Raw genomic sequence first — 16,960 nt, 5'->3', positions numbered from 1 at the left:
GGAGTACACGCTGGACACTGAGACGCAGTCACAGGTGAGTTTCCAACAGAGCGAGAGAGAGGTTGCACTCGTTTCTGCACTAGCGTTGACTAAAGAAATTACTGTAAAAAGATGTATTTGAGTGTGATTTGAGTTGGAGCTTCAGGTTGTAACAGAAGCAAAAGCAGTGGAGAAATGCCTTGAGAAGCTAAAAATGTTCTCAAGCCTCATAGCACTTGGAGTTGCGACAGCCTGCAGTGATCTGGGGTTGGCTTCACATGCCAGTGAATGATTTCTAAGCTTACCTAGCCTGCGTGAATCCAGACCAACCTGCTGGCACATTTGAATGTCACCTGCAGGTCCGTCTGGCGACCTTCCCATTCATGCCAAAAGAATCTGAATCACCAAAAATCCAGGATCCAAAACACAACAGCTTATCTGAGGGTGGGGCGAGCATAGCAACCACTGCATTGTTTTTGTTTTTGTGATGTCACATTGTGACTCACCCTGACGGACAGAGCCGTATGGCTCTGCTGACGGAGCTCTGTGACTGACACCTGGTGTTGAGACGGTGGCATGACTGACCTGAATTTCCTCCGGCAGGACGAAGAAGAGGGAGCGTCTGAGGGCGTCACACCCTCGTGGCGCTGGCAGGTGGAGCACCTGCTTTTCAAAGGCTTCAGGACGCTCTTCAGTCCTCCTACACACTACAGTGAAGATGGCAGTGTGCTGCAGATTGCCAACCTGCCCGACCTCTACAAGGTGTTTGAGAGGTGCTGAGCTCCTACCCTGACGTATACTGTAGTCTGTGGTGTAATGTATCTATATTAGATAGAGCACTACAATCTGTATTGGTGGTAATTGGTTGCCTACTCTAAATACAGAAAAGACTCGTCTTGAATCCTGGACATTGTGGAATGATATTTTTGTTTGAATTGTGCTTTTGACAATGTTAGAAATATGTATATATTGCTCTATTTTCTAAATAAAACCTAAACCATTTGTTCACATCTGATGTTTTATGTTTATAGTTAAATTTTGGGAACATGAATACATTTACTATGACTAATGTGTAATATCCAATCTGATGATGTTGACAGTCACATATTACATACTGCCATAATTTCTTGAAATCTGTTAAATGTATGCACTTTGAATAATTTAATACTTTCATTTGGACGGACATTTCACATGTGGAAGACAATGGGTTAGAGCAATTTCATTAGAGAACCACCATAACATCTGAAGGGGAAAATTGGATTAAAACTACTAATAGCACCAATGATATTGAAAGCTGTTGAACTTTGTCAGCGAGTAAAGACTCAGATTAGAGCCTACAGGCCTTCCAACTATATAATTCAGGCACTATACAGGGCTTAAATAAAGAACATTTCTGAGCCTGAAGTTAGCAAACATTTCTGAAGATGTCATAGTCCTATAGGCATACTGACTATTTTCAAATCTTCAACAGCCTAGCCCATGCCTGAATTTAGGCACAGTGCCTGAACACTTTAAGCCCTGACTATGGCTTCAGTCATCCAGGGCAGTATTTGCCTTTTACATTAGGTATAATGGCTCTTGCAGTTCACTGATAGTCTTGTAAAACCTGGATGATGTTAATTTTTCGCTGATACTTGTGTCAACTCTTTTCATTTTCAAGACAGTTAACACCCATGTCTGAACAAAAGCACTCTGGCCAAAATGACATATTTTGCTTGCTGTTACTCTCAAAACACTTAAAACATGCAGCAAAAGCACATTTTGCCTTCAAACAACACATGATGTTGTCAAATCTCCGTGTGATTTCAATCAATCACTACACACTGGACAGCAAAATGCAAAATATAGTTCTCAAAATGAGCATTTTTGCTATGTTTGTTCCATCATTTTTCTGGTATCAGAAAAAAAAAGACTAAATGTACTGAATAAAAAATAATTGTTTTCTTTCCTTCCAAGATCTGTCATTGACATGTAAGACTTACAGTAAGCACCTAGATAAGACAAATTTCATTTAACTAGACCTACAGGAAACACCTTTTGTACTGTTTTCTTTACCAAATTACAGTACTTTCTCTAAATATGCCTTAGATCCATACTTGTAAATAGCAACACAGAACAGACATGGTATTTGTTATGGATAATGAATGATTGCTGACTGAAGAATTGTGCAAAGGAGTTTCACACATAACAGGTGTATCAGAGATTCAGACTTATGCAAGGAATCTCTACCACCCGTGAAAAGATGTTTTCCTTTTGTTTAGCACGGGGAAACCAAAAGAGTTTGGAGTCTTTGAATGACATCTGTGTTAACTGTTTTGCAAAAGGGTGTGAGAAATGTGTGAACCCAATGAAAACATATTAATATAGTATAAGTATATATCTACTCTTTTGATCCCGTGAGGGAAATTTGGTCTGCATTTATCCCAATCCGTGAATTAGTGAAACACACTCAGCACACAGTGAACACACAGTGAGGTGAAGCACACACTAATCCCGACGCAGTGAACTGCCTGCTACAGCGGCGCTCGGGGAGCAGTGAGGGGTTAGGTGCCTTGCTCAATGGCACTTCAGCTGTTCCTACTGGTCGGGGTTCGAACCGGCAACCCTCCGGTTACAAGTCCGAAGCCCTAACCAGTAGGCCACAGCTGCCCCAAAACATGTGAACACATTCGCATGTGTTCATGAAGACCCTCTGTGACAATACAGTATGATGGAGCATGACAAGTGTGTCAGACACCTCACCTATTATGACAAATACAAACGTTTCCAATGCAATCAATGAAAACTCAAATCCAACGTACAAGCTTTCTCATTTACACATTTATTTCCAAGAAATATTTTAAATATTTAGTTTTTTTTGTTTTTTGAAAAAAAAAAAGAAAAGAAAAAGAAATAAAAATAAAAGATCCTTGTTGAAAATGCAGCAGACAATTAGTTTCAAATGTTTTCTCAGGAAAACCAGAACTACACCCCTCATGTAAATACACCATTTTGTACCGGTTACAATAATCATAATTCTTATTTTTCCCCTGTGTAGTGTTACGACACATGCCCTCGGTTTGCAGGGTAAAAAGGCACTTTGCTGTGTAGGGGGCTATAGGACAGGTTTATGAGCAGTGTGTGTGTGTGTGTGTGTGTGTGTGTGTTTCTGTGTGTGTAGATGGTTCCACAGTTTCAAAGCGCTGTTATACTCACTCATGCAACACAAAAAAAAAAGACCAAAAAGATGCAGCACCCAACCAGAGTTTGAATAACATCATCATGTACAAAGCTTTGGAAAAAGAAAAAGAATGAATAAACTGAAAATTCCTCAGGTTTAGAAGAAAAAAAAAAAAAAAAAAAAAAAAAATCAATCACTTCTCAAACAACGGTCTGAAGCTCCGTTTTGGAGACAACCACAGTGGAGGCTGGTGTCCCTCCTGACAGTGCTATCAGGTTTTGCGGGGACTGTTTTTGGTTTTCCTACATGTCTAACAGTCTGTAGAGGGTTGTTGGGTGGGGGAGGTGGGAGGGGACTCTCTGTTTTATGAACTGTTTTGGGGTGTGGACAGGAGAGACCGTTGACTGTTCTTTAGGGTTCAGGTCGGTGGGGGTTGATGGATGGTTGGCGTAGTGTGTGTGTGTGTGTGCATGTGTCTGTGTGTGTATGTGGCAGCTCTCCCTCACTGCTGAGACAGCAGGGCATTGCGATTGGCCTTCATCTTCTCCAGCCGTTTCACCAGGTGGTTATTCGTCATCTCCATCTCTTCTATCTTATCCAGCGCTGTGCGCAACTAGCACCCCAAAGAGACAAGGTGGGAAAGAAAAGAAACACAAACTCCATTACATCAGAGACTGTCAACATGAAGCAAATTACAGAGTGGATGTCTACTTTAACTAGGTATTTTATGACGGGAAACGATTATTTTGTTTCACAAATAAATATTTCAGACATAAGGAACTGGTTTTAGGACCCAAATGTCTATTTTTTTTATCTGGAGCCAGTGCAAGCACTTAGGTCATAGTGACAGCTCTGGTTTCACCCTTTGTTAATGGAATGGAGTCTATTTGTACAATGACATATGTATGACCGAGCCTTTAGGACTGGGCTTTTAGTTTGTGCTGATTGCAGGTTACATACTCTGGGGAATGTCACTTTACTGGTGCTATTCTGTAGACAGACTGGGTGTGGAGTTACATTGTTTGATTAACTGTGCTTGCCGGCCTGCCTGCCTGTGTGTGTGTTAGGGTGTGTTCATCGTCTACGCAAGCAACGCGGACAGAGTTGACGATGCAAGACTCACGCATGATTCACAGTGCCTTCTCATAGTCCACGCAAGCCATGCGGACAATGTGCTCCCATCGGAAATGTATGAAATGACACTAAATTGGACAACTCATTTTGCTATGCAAGTACACGGCAAATCCTCTTTGCGTAGCTGGGTGTGGCTTGCGTAGACTACGAATCAGACCTTAAAGTGCAACTCTCGCCAAAATGCAACCTAGGGTCTTTTTGTGAATGTGCCCGAGTCAAACTTGGGCAAGATGGCGGCAAGCGGAAAAAAAAACTGCTTAAGTTCTCAATGCTCGAGTTCATGTGTAGAGATCCTGGCGATACTTCAATGATAATGCGATCATAGTATGCCATAGCCCCTAGCACTCCCATTCGTAAGGCCATTTGACCCAGAAAAAAACCCAATACGTTTAATCTTAAAAGTGGCACTTCTGTCCTAATTATGCTTTTAAACGGAAGTTTGACTCGAGTACATTCGGGTACAAAAAGACCCTACAGTAGGTTGCATTTTGGCGAGAGTTACGCTTTCAGAGGGTGACTTCAGCTGCCCACCTCTCTCTGAAGTTTCCTCTTCTCAGCCTTCAGCTCGTCCTCAACCTTCTCAGAGTTGTCCGCTGCTGACTTGTACCTCGACACCTGTCCTTCAAGTCTACTGATCTGTAGGGGAAGATGGACAAACATGACAGACAGTGTAAGAGAGCAGTGTGTCTGGCAAATGGGAGTAGCCCCAGACACATGAGCAGTGGGGTGGGAGAGGAAGAGGCTTTCATCACTTACATTCTGTTCCATTGTGCCCATTTCCTGTTCTGCTTTCGACAGCTTGAACTTGAATTCGCTGATCTGTCTGTTGGCATCTCCTGTGCGCGCGCGCGCACACACACACACACACACACACACACACACACACACACACACACACACACACACACACACACACACACACACACACACACAACATGGGAAATATGGGAATAGGACCAGTGTGAATTAATTGATGTGAACTTGGAGAGTGTGCTGTTAAAACCTTCATGTGTGTATGTGAGTAAGAAGGTGTGTGTAGGTGTGTGTGTGTGTGTGTGTGTGTGTGTGTGTGAAGAGACGTACTCTGAAACTCTATAAAGTGCAGGTCAGTGCCATTCTCCATCCTCTCTCCGTCCGTGAACACACTTTCCATCTTAGAGTGCTTCTGTTTCTCCTCTTCCAGCTGCATCTTCAATTTACGAATCTGAGAGAAAAAAAAAAGACTTACTGAGAATCATCATACATAAACCTGGACATCTACCTGACCATCTCTCATTGTGGTCATGGTTATTAGTTCAGATCTCTTGAGGTAAACTGGTCTCTAGTCATTTCAGCAGTAGATTTTAACAATATTGCATGGTGGACATCTGGCAGACAGATGGACAGACATGAGGATCTCACCTGTGCTAAGAGTTCATCCTTTTCGTCCGCAAGCTTCCGTAACCTGACATCTGGAGAGGAGGTTTACACACATGAGAGTCAGACTGCAGTCATCTAATAAGTTGCATACATGCTATCTACTACACTGCTATCTACACTGTCACAAGCACAGCTGTACCTTTGGTAGTTAATCACAAACATTGAGTAACAAAATGAGGGGAAGCCAGAGAAACTAAACAAGGCCCAGTCTACGGTAATTAATGACAAAAAACATTCAAATTAAAAGCTGTTAACTGCTAAATATAATTAAGACTCTGTGTGTGTGTGTGTGTGTGTTTGTTTGTTTGTTTAACACTGCTCTTACCAAGGGGCCCCTCTCCAGCGGACTCCAGCACCTGCGCTGCCTCCTGCGTCACCACGGTGATGCCCGAGGGGGGCAGCTCGTGGTCTACATCACCGTTGGGCATGCCCTCTGGGATGATGACCAGCCCATGTTTCTGTGTGGGTCACAAGCGATAGGAAAGATAACGATGAGGTGCACTGCAGAGACCACTAACGAACAACCTCTGTTATTACTCACTAGGGCCTACTGTATCATTCTTGACAATTATTTCCAGCAGCACTAAAATACCATTACAATATGACCTATACGATAATAATATGGCGGAAAGGAAGAAAGGTGTAATTTAAATGTTAGGGCAATAAATCAAAGGAAAAGAAAAACATTGAATACAGAACAGGCAATCAGTCTCTGATGTCCCTCACGGCTTGCTGTACTGTAAGTAGCTGTGTGAGGGTGTCCTACTGTAAGCTAGAACGTCTGTGCAGGCGTGGCACTGCTAGGGTGACCTACCTCTCCTGATTTGGACTTCCCCTTGAGGTCAGCCAGCTCATCTCTGAGCTCGTCCCTCTCAGTCCTAATGCAATCAAAGTACTCTTTCTGTCTCTCTAAGGCCTGTCCACGCACGGCACACACGCAAACAGACGAGAGAGAGAGAGAGAGAGAGAGAGAGATGGACACAGAAGGAAAAACAGCAAAGGAGAAGTTGGAAGGACAGAAGTATACAAGATCACGTATATATGCACAGGCAGGCAGGTGCACACACTACTAGTAAACACACACACACACACACACACACACACACACACACACACACACACACACACACACACACACACACACACACACACACACACACACACACACACACACACACACACACACACACACGCAAAGTGGGAAACTCATGCTCTGACAGGCAACATGCTGGTTGAAAAGAGCAATGACGAGCAGGTGGACACATTTCCACATCGCACCTACGACAGATCCCCCCAGTCCCACCTTTCTAAAGGGGAGGACACATGCGGTCTGACAAACCAATACTCTATCAGACTCCAAATTCCAAATACTCCCCAGAAGCAGTGTTCCTAGATGTGTGGATTATCTGTCAATTTTACATGCTCTTGACCGTACAGTATCAGTTTTTCCCCCCAAAAACAATTAATATGCCTCAGGTGTCCCAAAGCAGGATCACATTAACAAGCTGAATCAATTAATTGAGACATGACCTACCGAAATAATTAAGTAAAGTCCAGTGACTGAGGTTCACTTGTTATAGTTATATGTTGATTAAAGTTATGTGTTTCCATTAAAGAAATGCATAACTACAAAACAACTTCAAACTTTTTTCTATAGAATATACTGTTATATACCTCAATATCAATATTATTGTTATGGTATATAAAAATAACTTTCTTCACAAGTCTGATCAGTGTTTATATGCTATGACCATGTCCTTGTTATGTTAAAAATGAAATGTTATGAAAATGGTCAGCCCGTTGCTTTAGAGTGTACACCACTAGGGTGCAGCAGTGTGTCAAAACGTCCTGCCGTCTCCACACCTCATGAGCGGACTAACTCTTCCTGGTCCTGTAGACCACAAATTATACATCAAACCTGATCTGAGGCGTTACATCAAACTTAGTTCCAAACCACCAAGATTAAAAGGTGTTTTAAGTCTGAACACAAATCATTTAGATTTGTGTTCATTTAGATTACTTTTTTAGATTACTTTTAAAACGAGTGTAAATCGTTAATTTAATTAACTGTTCACAAGTGATAAGAAGACATGCGTGTTATCAAATTACATTGACATTCATAATAACCATGAGATGGGGATGCCTCCAACTGCAAGCTAACGTCTATGATATCTCTCAGGCCGTCACAGGAGCCAACAGACTGCCGTTATACACCTGTACATTAGTTCAATTCACGTGGCCAAAAAAAGTCACACTTTACATTTATTAAAATGCTTTTGAGATTTTCATTTGTTGTACTGAAATATTTTGAGAATGCCACATTTTTACATTTACTGTTAGTAAACTAAATATAAAACGAAGAAAAATACCCCTCTTCCAATCAGCAACATACAGCCTAAAGGCCATGTTATGGGGGGCCGCCTTTAAAAAGCCTTTTGTGGCTCAAAGGCTTGACCCCTCACAACCAGGACGGACAGTGTTTAACGACAGTCTATGGGTCTCCATGGCTCTACAGGTAGCTCTACAACCTCCTACCCCAATCTTTTTGTCCTTCCAGTTAATGGTCTCCTGCAGATCAAACACCTCGCGGGTGAGCGTATCTAACTTTTGCTGCATTCGCTGGTTGTCCTGCAGCGGCCAGGATGGCAAGATGGACAGAGGAGGCGCAGGGCGGCGCCATCCGAGAGGATGGACAGATAGAAAAGACAATGAAGGAGTGATGAATGGCAGGAAAAAGTACAGAGGGCCTGATGCTGAAATGAGACTGATCGATCAGAGACAGGAGAGCGGGATATGAGAGAGAGAGAGAGAGAGAGAGAGAGAGAGAGAGAGAGAGAGACATACAGACATGAGGTGCCAGATGGACAGAGAAAGAAAGAAGAGGAAAATACTGATAAGGGGAGTGTGTGTGTGTGTGTGTGTGTGTGTGTGTGTGTGTGTGTGTGTGTGGACAGAAGCTGTGTCCATCACTGCAGAACAGCTGCTCATGTGCACTCTGTGAGCTTTTCCTTCGCTGGGAGGGAGGTGAGAAGGGTTTGGGAATTTGTGTGTGTGTGTGTGTGTGTGTGTGTGTGTGTGTGTCTCACCTCTATGAGCTCGTCTCTCTGGCGAATGCCCTCCTTCAGCTCCTCCTGCTTGTGCTGCAGCACCGACACCGTGTGCTTCTGTCTCTCTAACTCCTGAGGGAGGGATGAAGAGAGAGAGAGAGAGAGGGATGGAGAGAGATAGAGCGAGGAATGACGGGAAGGAAGGGAAGGGAGAAATCATTACAAAGACATAACACAACTTTCCAGAGAGGTTATTGCTTTTTTTGAAGTCCTCCATGAAATGCGCAATATTCACATAGTCCTCTGCACAAGGCTGCGCAAATCCCCATCTTCTCTCAGACTGTAACTTTCTACTAAGCTTCAGCATAATATGAGAAAGGGGGCAAGTCCTGTGGGGTGGACTGCATCAGGCCTCAAAATCAAAAGCATCTCATGTGCTGTCCATGTTTTAACTGGGCTAGCAATAACAATGCGCTTTTCTTTGGTGCCTTTTTTGGGAAAAGTCCTCGAGGTTTTGCAAGGTTCTCCAGCGTTGTGGAAAGGCACTGAACGCATCTGCTTTTACACAGAGAGAGCCAGCAGCAGAGACTTCATGTGTTCCTTTCAATTTGAAACACCTGGGAGTGTACGTCAGAGAGAGAGAGAGAGAGAGTCAAATGGGTCTCATTAAAGCTAAGGACTGAGAAGGGAATCTAAGTGACAGGACACTCTCTGGGATTCAAAGGCTGCAGAAGGGTTTAGGCGATGACTGACAAGTTAACTAGGGTTATTAAATACAAACGCCTGACCTGGAAATCCAACCCAGCTGTCACCTCCTGACCTCCCTCCCATGTTTAAACAAGTTGCTGGAGCAACTTTTCTTTACAAATGTGTGCATGCAGAACAGTGTGTTACCTGTGTGCCTGGATGCCGTGTGTGTGTGTGTGTGTGTACACATGTGGGTACCTTGGACTTGTCGTCCATCTCTCGTCTCATTTCTGACGTCTGCTCCTCCATCTCCTCTATGACGTCCTTGAGCGTGTCCACCTGGTAGATCAGGTTGGCTTTGTCGTTGTCTAGCTGAGCGTTGGACACCATAGCTTTCTTATACTTCTCTTCCACCTCTGTTAGAGACTCCTACCAGGAACCAAGCACGCACACACACACACACACACACACACACACACACACACACACACACACACACACAACCAATCATCCACAGTATAGTGGGGATATTGAGAACCTATACTTGACTAAGATGCTCTGCTCAGGTTTCTCCTAGTTTAATTTGGCCAACCAATGACAAAAGCTGCCTCAGTGATGGGAACTATTAAAGGACACACTATCACAATGGGACACTTATATATAGCTGTTTTGAGTGCATCAAGGCCACACTTATGAAATCACTAGTTTTTAAAATAATTTTTTCCCCTTTGCTTTACTTTTTAAAAGATTCTTATCATAGCCTTGGGCGGTGGTGGCGTAGTGGCTAAGGAGCTGGGCTAGCATAGCCTGAAAAGTTGTGGGTTCAATTCCCGGCTTCAACTGTTGTGACCTTGAGCAAGGCACTTAACCCCAAGTTGCTCCGGGGACATTGGCCCTTGTAACATCATTGACATATGTCGTTTTGAATAAAAGTGTCTGGTAAATGAATAAGTATAATGTAAATGTCTTTACTTGGTCTCATTCTGGAATTTCTTGCTTATCCTGCATCATTTAGAATTATGCTTGCTGCGTTCCATTTTGATTCCATTGCTCATGACCTAAAGTATGGATTACTAGTAGCCATGCTACTTCTACAACTACACATTCTATTGTTATAGGTGATTCTACTTCTACTACTACCATTAGTACAACTACTGCTATAAATATGTGTATGTAGCACAGAGTATTCATTTCATTTCTAGAGAGAAAAAACATGATAGGCTAGAAAAGCCATGTACGTGTACCCACTAGATGTTTGTCCATCTCAGATGCAGCTCAATATAAATGCAGTTTTGGGTCATGCATCCAAACCCAATCCAATTGATGCAGTGTATTCAGTACTAATGAATGAAAATCGGATTACGAACACGGCTTAAAGGTCTTGAGATGGACACACTCCTGAAGGAAAACAACTCATACACCATTTCCTATTAGTGCTACTTAGATCTTCTTCTTTTTAGTATCCTCATTTATTTTTCTGTACAGATGCCAGAGGGCTGTCAACTAAACCCAGGTGAAAGCCATGCCAACAGTAAAGTGAGTTAGTTTAGACTTCCCACACGTTCCCCTCTCCCCACTCCAGTGGACAGGCCTCTCCTGTCCCAGAGAGGCTGAGGGGGGCAGAGGGGAAAGTTCAGAGGTCAGTGTGGAAAACAGGAAGTGAAGTGTCCTCCAGCGGAGGTTGTGACAGTTGAGGCCAGTCCTGCACACCAGCTGATAATACTTACCTGTGTATAGGTCCATGGTGAACCCACCCAAACACACACGTGCGCGTACACACACGCACTCACACACACACACCTTTTCATTAAAGAGGCTCTACATGCAGCCTACTGTGATTTTGAACGTCATGCAACAACAGAAGAGGAGGGTGGACCCAATGCTAAGGGTTGGGGGGGGGGGGGGGGGGGTAATCAAAGGTCACACAGAGATGAAAGAGAAGGCATGCAGCGCACTCAGGCCCCTCTACCTTCAGCTCCTTAAGCCCCTGCATGTAGCGCCCCTCTACATCCTGAATCTGGTCCTTTAAATCATACAGATCCTGTGGAGCAAACGGGAGGAATGGGATGAGTGAATCAGAGGGAGAGGAGGAGGAGGAGGGATGGAGAGGGAGGGAGGGAGGGATGGATTGAGAGAGAGAGTCAGACAGGGAGGGAGGGAGGGAGGGAGAATCGAGCACTGATGTGGACTGCGGATAGGAGTCGGGATGTCATCGCCACACAACACTGGCACTTGCTGGCAAACGGAGACAGAGGGGTTTACACTTTACATCTTCCCAGCATTCTCAGACAGTGAATGTGCACATGTACATTTCTACACAGGCATTCACAGAGACGGCTATTAGCGTCACAGACACATTTAGAACACAGGCATTCACACAGACAGAGACTGCCTCACGTAGTATGTGCATCTCAACGAAACAGCCATGAAGACAAAACACAGACGAGAACATCTTTATCCCAAGCATTCAAGACACCAACAGAAACAGCAGTTAGTTAGCGGCTCTGTGAACATTGTGTGTCCACTGGCGACCACAGACAGAGAACAAAAAGTTGTGGGTCACAGCAGGACGTATTCTCTTCAGAGTTCCCCTGTGGGAGACGGCGAAAGGCTCGCTCACCCGTAGCTCACTGAGAGAAGCATCAGGGTCGACGACGACACTGCCGGCGTCTCCGCTACCACGCCTGGACGAGGTGCCGCCCAGCGACGCCAGAGCAGCCGCAGACAGCCCAGGGGTGGCACAGCGCGACGACGGCTGCAGCAGGAAGGAGAGAGAGAGAGAGAAAGAAAGAAAGAGAGAGATAATAAATGCTTTGCCAGAGCATACTTATGAATAGAGTTTTTAGGTTTACACAGTTTCTACAACATTAAGGTGGACTGTGTTGGACAGATCTTCCATTACGTTAGGGCCATGTTCTTCAGAATTACACAGTAATTGCAGAATTAGGGGTTTGGGTCTGACACTGTGTGTCTTCTTTGTGGTCATTGTGTGCCTTAAAGAGAACTTCTGTAGAGACTAGATAAAATGGAACCACAACAATGGAGCGATGCTTTTCTATGGTGCTTTATCTCAAATTTTTGTGGTCAGCTGCAGAATTTGCATATGCTTGCACAATGATGATAGCAGACAGGAACAACGGACAATGCCACTGCTTGTCATTATAATGAACATCTCATACAACTGATGCATAAAAGACCAGGTTGGTCTCAAACTCATGGTCATTTCATGAGGCCCCCCCCCCCCCCCCACACACACACGTTTGGTGTAGTCTCCCATACTCACCCGGCTGTACTCTGAGTACTGCTTGTCGCATTTTTCATCCAGCTGGAAGAAATGGAAAAAAGAAAAATTTGTAAATCAGCCTGTACGGTCTCTGACCCGCAGGGGTTCGGTTCGGTCACCTGAGTCAGCGGTCTGTTGAGGGAGGAACAGGACGTGGACCGCTGCATGTTCACAGATCACTCGGTGCACCACTTCACAAAAACATCTCTTTTTTTTTTTTCCAGCAGGCAAACTAAAAGCCACCTTTCTCAAAACAAAACCTGTGGTTTGTGCCCCGGCAACCGTCACCAAAACAAACCATTTCTAAATAGCAACTCAAAGAAGCCAATGGTAAGCCACGGCCCCTTTTTTTTCAAGAAAAGAAATCATAATAACACGGGAAACCTTGACCAACATGCATGCACTGCAAACGGAGCAGGAGACGTGCCAAAACACACACGCAAAACTCTGTGAAATCCCACAGGGAATCTTTAACCAAAACACAGGATTAGTCATCAGATGGGAACCACACAAAATACGGGTTGTGTTAGACAGGCCATTGTGATCAAAAAAAAAAAAAAATGCTATTCAGCATTTTCAGTATCGGGTTAAACCTCTTCAGCTATTTTCAGCTCCCAACACTCTAGAACTGTGACCGTGTAGTATGTGAGACAAGCCAGTGGAGGGGAGGGGATAGCCTGTATCTGTGTGTGTGTGTGTGTGTGTGTGTGTGTGTGTGGTAGGCCTGCGTAGCATATGGGGATGTGCTATGCATGTGCTTGTGTACACGTGTGAGTCAGACTAGAACGTGCCAAAGTCTGACTTTCTCCAACATCTAACAATAGGGTGTCTAGATAAGGGATGTCCAGATTGTCCAATCTGGTGGGCATATTCAGTGAGGCTGTATACGTGTGCAGTGTGTGTGCAGTGTGTGTGTGTGTGTGTGGGCAGTGTGTGTGTGTGTGTGTGTGTGTGTGTGTGTGTGTGTGTGTGTGTGTGTGTGTGTGTGTGTGTGTGTAGTGTGTGTGTAGTGTGTGTGTGTGTGTGTCTTGTCTGGCTCGGTCAGTTTGGGAGTACGTAAAGGCCATATGTGCGGTCTCAGAGCGGTCTGAGAGGAGACATGCATCCACTCCACTCCATTCCAGAGAGAGACTTACGGAGTCCAGATCAGGAATACTCAGATCATCCAGGTCAGACACGATACTGCCACGGCGGTTAGAGCGGCTGAAATAGTCAGCAGCCGTCTCACTAATGTCAGAGAAGTCAGACGACTACGCTCAGGATGAAGTGATGAACAGAGAGAAAGGAGAGAAAGAAAAGAGAGAGAGTGGAGAGAGAGAGATTGAGAGAGAAGGGTAAAATTGCAAGAGACAAGATAAAGAGAGTGGAGTGGGGGGAAAAAATATGAGAGGAAAATGAAATGTACATATTAAAGCTAGACAGGAAAAGAGAGCAAAGATGCTCCAAAAGGCTTTTGAGAGGGAAAATAGAACGAGTTAAACTAAAGGAAAACAATAGAGGACCAAGGCCATGGCAATAGTTGTTATTTGTTATATGTAGTAGTATAGTAGTTGTTATATGTACTTTTAATTTACTTAGTTAACTGTTCCATTGTAAGGAACATAAGATGAATGATATATATTTGAAGAATTGAACAAACATCACACAAGCCGAAAGAAAGAGGCGTTGGAAAAGTCATAACAACTACCCTAACAATGACTAGATCTTAAGGGGCCACAGAACAGTCAAGACTTAAGTCCATGAATTCCATTTTGAATACTGGTATAAAAAGGTCACTCTAAATGGCTTGTGGCTGATGGAAAAAATCCCATCTTGTCCTTTGGGCAGAGCTGCCCAACCCCCTCCTCATTGACCTCCAGTCCAGCCTTCTCAGAACTCAACAGGCAGCACTTCACCTCAAATGGCTACTCTGTCCTCTTATCAGTCCCTCATGCCCGCTCCAGGTCACCCTGGGCCCTAACCTGCAGTACAAGCTCTGGATTGGCCCAGTTAGTTCCTGCTGCTGGCTGGAGGTCCTGAGGGGGGAAGGCTGGGCCGCTCTGGCCTGGAGAGGGACGACCCCCTGATTGGCTCACCGTGCTGTCCCTGCGTCTGCGGTTGTAGCACTCCTGGGACACGGTGCTGCCGGAGTCATCATCAGAGGAAGACTGGCAGAGTCAACAGGGAGCTTCAGTCATTAGGCTGCATTTTGAACCGGCAACGTTCACTGGTTCACAACCAGCCTGCATGCACACACTCTGTTTACCAGCTACTACCAAAACTCATATACACACTAAAGACAACTTCATTCATGCATACTAGGTTTAAGAGCCCCTTCTCACTTCTCACACACACACACACACATCAAACAACATGGCTGGCATATGGGTAAACTGCACCCACCATAACATTACAAAATACAATACTTCTGTGGAGCTGCATGCCTTTTAGCAAGGTTGCATTGGCTTTAATCCAGCGTTACCTGCTTTGCTCCCTGCTGGGTTGCATTAAGACACTAAATATCCATGTTAGCTCAGTCATAAAGTCCATTTTACTGTATCGCTCTATTGATTGTTAATGGGATGTTCAAAAATTCTACAGTATTTCCAATCGATTGCCCGGACTCACTCAGAGGTTGAAATAGATTTTTTACCGCTATTAGCAGCACTGGTAGGGTGTTAAATCAACCATGCACTTTATCCACAATTCAAGGCCATTCCGCATTTATCCCTAAGTGGTGGATAAGCTGCTGGGATAAATGGCAGGGGTTAGTGAAATGGGCGAGGCAGAGAGGCAGCTGGACAGGACAGGCCGGAGAGTGCCGGCCGCTCACCACGGGGCTGCTACGAGTGGAGCTGGCCCCCGAGGAGTACCAGCTGTATTCAGACGGCTGTGTGTGTGTGGAGGGGTAAGGAGTGGGTAGGTGGGGACGGGAAGGGGGGTGGGTTGGTGGAATAGAAACAGCACCGACATGAGCGCCACAAAGTCTCAATGCAAGCAAAGACAGAATGAGCTAAACCAACTGGAGGATGACCTCATAATTGGGTCACTATGGACACGGAGAACACTTACAGCTTTGCTGGAACTGTAGGAACCATAGAGACCGTCGTCATAGATAGAGGCCTGAGGGGGTAAAAGGGAGGAGGAAGGGTGTGTGGGGGGAGGTCATGGCTACAGGCAGAAGCAGAACAAGAGAACCAACTGGGGGCTCCTTCAGTGAGAAGCCTCTTTGGCTGCACGCATGCATTACAAAGCCAAGAATTCTGAATGAAGTGGAATGCCTATATTTCTTTACGAGTGGGCAGCATCTTCTGACAAGCTGAAATCCCTTCCTGCTGAGTGTGTTCACCATATGCACTATTATCACATTACCATAATATAAACACACGCATTACTATTTGTCTAGGGCCACTGAACCTCCAGAAGAACAAACCCTCCAGTTGAACTTTACGGGCTGTAGGAGGGCTGCGTCAGCTACATTCTGTGGCCTAAGGAACACTCATCTGTGGGGTGCAACAGAGCAGCTTTGTGCCCTGGGCAGAGACTGCAGTGTGTACACTGGAGAGTGATGCGGCTGCATGCAGACTTCATGCAGACTAACCAGGCTGTAACTTCGGGTCAGACCACTTGTGCTGGGGGTGGTGGACGAAGCCTGCAGTGGGAATCGGAGGGGGGTGGGGGGGTGGGGGTGTTAGGCAGGAAGACAATGTGCGGAAGTGCGGAAACAATCAACAGACTATCTAAACGAAAGGCTACAAAACCTTTCTGCTACGTATGATGGATTTTCAAGGTTTTGATTAAACCTGTCTGAAGTCAATACTGAGATGTTAACTACCACACATGAAGAAGGCATGTACACAATCAAATGCTTCTGAACACCTCATGACAAAGTAAATGACACAACACTGTGCAATAGTCAGTAAAGAGCCAGTCAAGAGCTATCTAGCCACACTTTGGAAGCCTCAGTGGCATCATTTCCCCTCTGGGAAATCTGGCTGTGTGAACACTGACTGGAATGGAATGGCAGAGATGAAAAGACAGGGAGGAGAGGGAGAGGGACAGACCCGAGGTTGGTAGGTGGAAGAGGTTGAAGTGGAGGTGAAAGTAGGGGGAGCAGGTTTGGTGCTCTTTAGGCTGCTGTAGTTCCTTTGGTCGTGGTACAGTCCAGTCTAGAGGGAAAATGACACATCAACAGAGCGCAAAGCACGGAAAGAGAAGACAGAGAGAGAGAGAGAGAGATCTTCCACTGCGCACAGCTTACCATATCCACAC

General features: G+C 44.9%; 2 protein-coding genes across 10 annotated transcripts in view; one reads left to right on the top strand and one right to left on the bottom strand.

Annotated features, from left to right (window-relative positions):
* mlh1 (mutL homolog 1, colon cancer, nonpolyposis type 2 (E. coli)) overlaps positions 1-989 on the top strand; it is an 8,036-nt gene extending 7,047 nt beyond the window's left edge. Inside the window, exons 18-19 of the mRNA XM_076285056.1 lie at positions 1-34; positions 583-989. The exon at positions 1-34 is cut by the window's left edge and continues 74 nt beyond it. Coding sequence (XP_076141171.1) covers positions 1-34; positions 583-759 — 211 coding nt within the window. The 3' untranslated portion in view covers positions 760-989. The remainder of the gene's footprint in view (positions 35-582) is intronic.
* Positions 990-2,780: 1,791 nt separating this feature from the next.
* Positions 2,781-16,960, bottom strand: part of lrrfip2 (leucine rich repeat (in FLII) interacting protein 2) — a 34,173-nt gene continuing 19,993 nt past the window's right edge. For 2 of the 9 annotated variants that reach the window (XM_076285730.1, XM_076285729.1), the window contains 18 exons: positions 16,753-16,857; positions 16,290-16,340; positions 15,761-15,811; positions 14,785-14,856; positions 13,846-13,959; positions 12,710-12,751; positions 12,047-12,181; positions 11,396-11,467; positions 9,685-9,855; positions 8,779-8,871; positions 8,228-8,320; positions 6,507-6,608; positions 6,018-6,150; positions 5,675-5,724; positions 5,357-5,477; positions 5,030-5,109; positions 4,805-4,909; positions 2,781-3,752 (listed from right to left, as the gene is read on the bottom strand). In XM_076285730.1, coding sequence (XP_076141845.1) covers positions 3,642-3,752; positions 4,805-4,909; positions 5,030-5,109; positions 5,357-5,477; positions 5,675-5,724; positions 6,018-6,150; positions 6,507-6,608; positions 8,228-8,320; positions 8,779-8,871; positions 9,685-9,855; positions 11,396-11,467; positions 12,047-12,181; positions 12,710-12,751; positions 13,846-13,959; positions 14,785-14,856; positions 15,761-15,811; positions 16,290-16,340; positions 16,753-16,857 — 1,701 coding nt within the window. In that variant the 3' untranslated portion in view covers positions 2,781-3,641. Of the gene's footprint in view, positions 3,753-4,804; positions 4,910-5,029; positions 5,110-5,356; positions 5,478-5,674; positions 5,725-6,017; positions 6,151-6,506; positions 6,609-8,227; positions 8,321-8,778; positions 8,872-9,684; positions 9,856-11,395; positions 11,468-12,046; positions 12,182-12,709; positions 12,752-13,845; positions 13,960-14,784; positions 14,857-15,521; positions 15,579-15,760; positions 15,812-16,289; positions 16,341-16,752; positions 16,858-16,960 lie in introns of all 9 variants that reach the window. The other 7 variants (XM_076285737.1, XM_076285731.1, XM_076285732.1 and 4 more) reach the window with 7 other exon arrangements.

This window comes from Alosa pseudoharengus, unplaced genomic scaffold (genome assembly GCF_046254945.1).
Source record: "Alosa pseudoharengus isolate Yale_2024_CS ecotype anadromous, Long Island Sound unplaced genomic scaffold, YU_APseudo_1.1 YU_APseudo_1.1_scf_15, whole genome shotgun sequence".
Lineage (NCBI taxonomy): Eukaryota > Metazoa > Chordata > Actinopteri > Clupeiformes > Clupeidae > Alosa > Alosa pseudoharengus.
The sequence above is the reverse complement of the archived record's forward strand: the minus strand, read 5'-3'. Positions and strand labels throughout refer to the sequence as shown.